At 55.6% G+C, this 4,732-nt stretch overlaps 1 protein-coding gene across 1 annotated transcript, besides 9 other annotated features; it reads left to right on the top strand.

Annotated features, from left to right (window-relative positions):
• Window positions 1-4,732: part of a sequence feature (heterozygous, non-Esmeraldo-like haplotype) that runs on past the window's edge.
• Tc00.1047053508119.200 (uncharacterized protein) lies at window positions 74-3,064 on the top strand (the record flags this gene model as incomplete). The annotated part of the gene is made up of 1 exon (XM_811427.1): window positions 74-3,064. The coding sequence occupies one exon, from the start codon at window positions 74-76 to the stop codon at window positions 3,062-3,064; it is 2,991 nt and encodes a 996-aa protein (XP_816520.1).
• Window positions 3,539-3,569: a microsatellite.
• Window positions 3,561-3,625: a mobile genetic element.
• Window positions 3,633-3,660: a microsatellite.
• Window positions 3,742-3,801: a microsatellite.
• Window positions 3,958-3,985: a microsatellite.
• Window positions 4,031-4,066: a microsatellite.
• Window positions 4,229-4,293: a sequence feature (T-rich).
• Window positions 4,510-4,559: a microsatellite.

Raw genomic sequence — 4,732 nt, 5'->3', positions numbered from 1 at the left:
GACTGTCGGTTCTGCGCTGCTCAGTGACTCGGCGGCAGTAACTGCCCCCGCGGACAGGGATGCGACTGCGCTCATGGCAACGGACGAGTTGACGACGGAGGCGAGGCCGCTTGACGTGACTGTCGGTTCTGCGCTGCTCAGTGACTCGGCGGCAGTAACTGTCCCCGCGGACAGGGATGCGACTGCGCTCATGGCAACGGACGAGTTGACGACGGAGGCGAGGCCGCTTGACGTGACTGTCGGTTCCGCGCTGCTCAGTGACTCGGCGGCAGTAACTGCCCCCGCGGACAGGGATGCGACTGCGCTCATGGCAACGGACGAGTTGACGACGGAGGCGAGGCCGCTTGACGTGACTGTCGGTTCCGCGCTGCTCAGTGACTCGGCAGCAGTAACTGCCCCCGCGGACAGGGATGCGACTGCGCTCATGGCAACGGACGAGTTGACGACGGAGGCGAGGCCGCTTGACGTGACTGTCGGTTCCGCGCTGCTCAGTGACTCGGCGGCAGTAACTGCCCCCGCGGACAGGGATGCGACTGCGCTCATGGCAACGGACGAGTTGACGACGGAGGCGAGGCCGCTTGACGTGACTGTCGGTTCCGCGCTGCTCAGTGACTCGGCAGCAGTAACTGCCCCCGCGGACAGGGATGCGACTGCGCTCATGGCAACGGACGAGTTGACGACGGAGGCGAGGCCGCTTGACGTGACTGTCGGTTCCGCGCTGCTCAGTGACTCGGCGGCAGTAACTGCCCCCGCGGACAGGGATGCGGCTGCGCTCATGGCAACGGACGAGTTGACGACGGAGGCGAGGCCGCTTGACGTGACTGTCGGTTCTGCGCTGCTCAGTGACTCGGCGGCAGTAACTGCCCCCGCGGACAGGGATGCGACTGCGCTCATGGCAACGGACGAGTTGACGACGGAGGCGAGGCCGCTTGACGTGACTGTCGGTTCTGCGCTGCTCAGTGACTCGGCGGCAGTAACTGCCCCCGCGGACAGGGATGCGACTGCGCTCATGGCAACGGACGAGTTGACGACGGAGGCGAGGCCGCTTGACGTGACTGTCGGTTCTGCGCTGCTCAGTGACTCGGCAGCAGTAACTGCCCCCGCGGACAGGGATGCGACTGCGCTCATGGCAACGGACGAGTTGACGACGGAGGCGAGGCCGCTTGACGTGACTGTCGGTTCCGCGCTGCTCAGTGACTCGGCGGCAGTAACTGCCCCCGCGGACAGGGATGCGACTGCGCTCATGGCAACGGACGAGTTGACGACGGAGGCGAGGCCGCTTGACGTGACTGTCGGTTCTGCGCTGCTCAGTGACTCGGCGGCAGTAACTGCCCCCGCGGACAGGGATGCGACTGCGCTCATGGCAACGGACGAGTTGACGACGGAGGCGAGGCCGCTTGACGTGACTGTCGGTTCTGCGCTGCTCAGTGACTCGGCGGCAGTAACTGCCCCCGCGGACAGGGATGCGACTGCGCTCATGGCAACGGACGAGTTGACGACGGAGGCGAGGCCGCTTGACGTGACTGTCGGTTCTGCGCTGCTCAGTGACTCGGCGGCAGTAACTGCCCCCGCGGACAGGGATGCGACTGCGCTCATGGCAACGGACGAGTTGACGACGGAGGCGAGGCCGCTTGACGTGACTGTCGGTTCCGCGCTGCTCAGTGACTCGGCAGCAGTAACTGCCCCCGCGGACAGGGATGCGACTGCGCTCATGGCAACGGACGAGTCTACTTTTGTGCGTGGTCCCATGAGTGTTTCTGTGGGAATGGAAACTGTGTGTAATTTGTGTGGGGGTCTTGCGGCCGATGTGACGCCTCTGCATGTTCTTTCCTCTGTTGATGGAGGTGAGGGTGTGGCGAATTGCCGTGTGGCTTCTGCCGCGCGCGCGGTTGTAGTTAAGAAGGGTAACGCACGAGAAATGGGCATTGCATCAGGTGTTTTGGAGAGTGATGCGGTGGCTAATGCTTTGCGACGGCCTTTAGTTGAGCTCAGCGGTGTTGAGGAGATTGCTGCTGTGGAGTGGCGCAAAGGTGTTTCGGGCGAAAATCGTCCGTCAGTTGTGTCTTTGGCGGCCCCGAGTCCGAGCTCGGAGCGTCGTGTCTTCACGGACGTCTATCCGGATCGAAGCTTTATTCCAGGAAGTGATGTGCGCCGGATGGTTCTTGTTGGGAAGGCCCGCGTACAGAATTTGACGTCTGCCAGCTTTGAGCGCGCGTTTGACGGGTCTGCGAGAGGTACGCGCGCCATGGAGGAGGGGGTGGAGGCACCGAGGCCGCTGCCCTTGCTGAGTGCGGTGGAAGAGTGTGTCGGTGGGGGCCGGAGGGCCGCCAGCCAGTCGGCGAAGCAGCCGGCGGCGGCATCAGCGCCAGCAGATGGGGTGCCGAGACGCGGGGTTCGCTTTGCCTCTTTTGCTCTTGCGCCGACGCCGCCGCCATCTTCCGAGCAGCGGAGGCCGGTGCGCATTCAGCGGCAGTATGACGCATACCAGGGGACGGTTCCCTCGTGGAGTGATCCCGCGGTGCTGTTACCGCGGCCGGTGCTACGCCTGCGTCCCGAGAGAGTGTCGCCTGCCAAAATGCAGTCGTCCAAGCTCCCACCGGTGCGACAGCAGCAAGAAGGATCACACCCGTACCATAATAATAAGAATGTTCAGCAGCATTTGACGCCGCGAGGAGCTGCGAACACGCTGGTGCAAAGACCCACTGGAGAGGCGGCTCCGTCTGTGTCTCACCGACGATTGGCCGAGGTTGTGACAAGGCTGGCGACCTCTCGAACTTCATCGCCGCAGCTCCATGCGCAGCAATCCATTTACTCGCTACTGCCCGCGGTGCGAACCAGCCCTGATCAACGCGACGCGCTGTACCGTCAGCGTCGACGGCGGGGAAGCGTTTCTCATGCCCGAATGGGGCCCACCGCCGCAGGCCCGCCAACACATATGTCCTTTCGTAACGCACCGTGGGGACCGGCTCTAGTTTCCACATGGGCGCATCCAATGCCCCGCAGCACAAACGGCGCCTCGCAGACTGGGCGTTTTGTGGGCGACAGGAATGTATTCTATTACTAGGAGGATGCGGTGGTGCCGCTTGCGGGTTGACACGCCCCGCGTTGATAACAACGATGTGTTGGTGGATGGCGGCAGCCCATACGTGCGTTTGTAGGAGCAGCAACAGGGAGAGTTGGCGGTGATTCAACAATATGGACGAACCGAATGAGTTGGATCCACCGATCAGAGGGGAGGAGAATGCTCACTAAAAGGGACATGGGAAAACGAACATCTTGATTTGTTTTGTGCTGGCAAGACGGCATACCTTGTCAGTCCACGTGAATAGCATACATCCATGCTTAAGTGTGTCTAATGTAATGAGGGAGTGGCAGGTCGTTGTGGCTGAAATATCCCAGAGTTTCCGACTTTTTAAGTAAAAAGTAATTCAAAGCCGTATAGATTGTCGCGTGTCACCACAGTGACCAACAAAATGTATATACTTTTGGAGCAAAAATTCGTGTATGTGGCGAAGCCCCCGCCTCTTATCTTACACCGTTTTTTTTTTTTTTTGTTTTTTTTTTTTCTTGTTGTGTTGTATTCATGTATAATTTCAGGATCCAGCCAGTGGCCCAGGCGAATATTCATTGTTTTTTTTTTTTTATTTTTATTTTTAATTTCTACTGACAGAACGATGTATACATTTGGTGTAGAAGGGCCTTTATAAATACTCAATAATGAGAACAAATAATAATAGTTTGTATGTACATGCATTTATATGTATATTTATATATATTTTTATGGACGTATATATACATATAAATGTTCAAATCCTTTTTTTTTTGTTTTTTTTTTTAAGCGCATTTATGTAGGAGTAAATGTTTAATAGTGCAGGAGGTGGAATTGTTTTTTTTTTTTTTTTTTTGTTTGTGGCTGTTGTTTGTGAATTGCACCGTTGCAATGTGCGGCCCGACATGTTTTTTTTTTTTTTTTCTTTCTTTTTTTCCCCCTTCCACCAGCCGCCGCACAGCAACGTGTGCACACGCTTGAGAGAGGAGGGGAGGGGATAGGAGGGGAGGGGAGGGGGACATGTTGCGAAGGAATAAAACGGAAAAAAAAGGGGGGAGGGAAATAAGAGAGGAGGCGCAGCCGTGAGTCCCACAAATGACGCGTATATTTCCTACAACGTGGTCACATGCCATTTTATGTGATGGGGAAAATGACAAACAAAATAAAAACGGAGGTCCGAAAATAAAAAAAAAAAAAAAAAAAAAAAAGGAAAAAAGAAAAGAAAAGAGAAAATGAAAGAAGAACGAAATTTAGTTTCATTTCAATTTTGACTCATAGTTTTACGCGTGTGCGTGTGTGTGTGTGCACGCCATTATTCAACGAACGATTAATTTTGTTGTTCTGTTTGGATTCCATTCGACTTTCCCTCCCGTTCCCTGCTGGAGGCTTCTGTTGATATGTGTACACATGGAATGCCTCCTCCACACCCTCCTCCTTTGATGTCTCTCTCTCTCCCTCTCTCTTTTCTTTTCTTTTTTTTTTTTTTTCTTTTCTTTTGTGTTTTCTTCTTCTACGGCATCCCTACCACTCTTGGTGCTCCATGAATGAGCCATGCTGACAGGGACGTCTCACGCACCGTTGCGAGGAGGAGACAGGACAGGAGAGTGTTCAGGTGTTTGGGATACTTGACAAGGAACCGGACGGAGGCCCTCGTTTATTAAATGTACCTGCCCCATAAATGGG

This window comes from Trypanosoma cruzi, genomic scaffold (assembly GCF_000209065.1).
Source record: "Trypanosoma cruzi strain CL Brener 1047053516669 genomic scaffold, whole genome shotgun sequence".
In the NCBI taxonomy this organism is placed as follows: domain Eukaryota; phylum Euglenozoa; class Kinetoplastea; order Trypanosomatida; family Trypanosomatidae; genus Trypanosoma; species Trypanosoma cruzi.
Note: the sequence above shows the minus strand (reverse complement) of the source record. Positions and strands in the feature narration are given on the sequence as shown.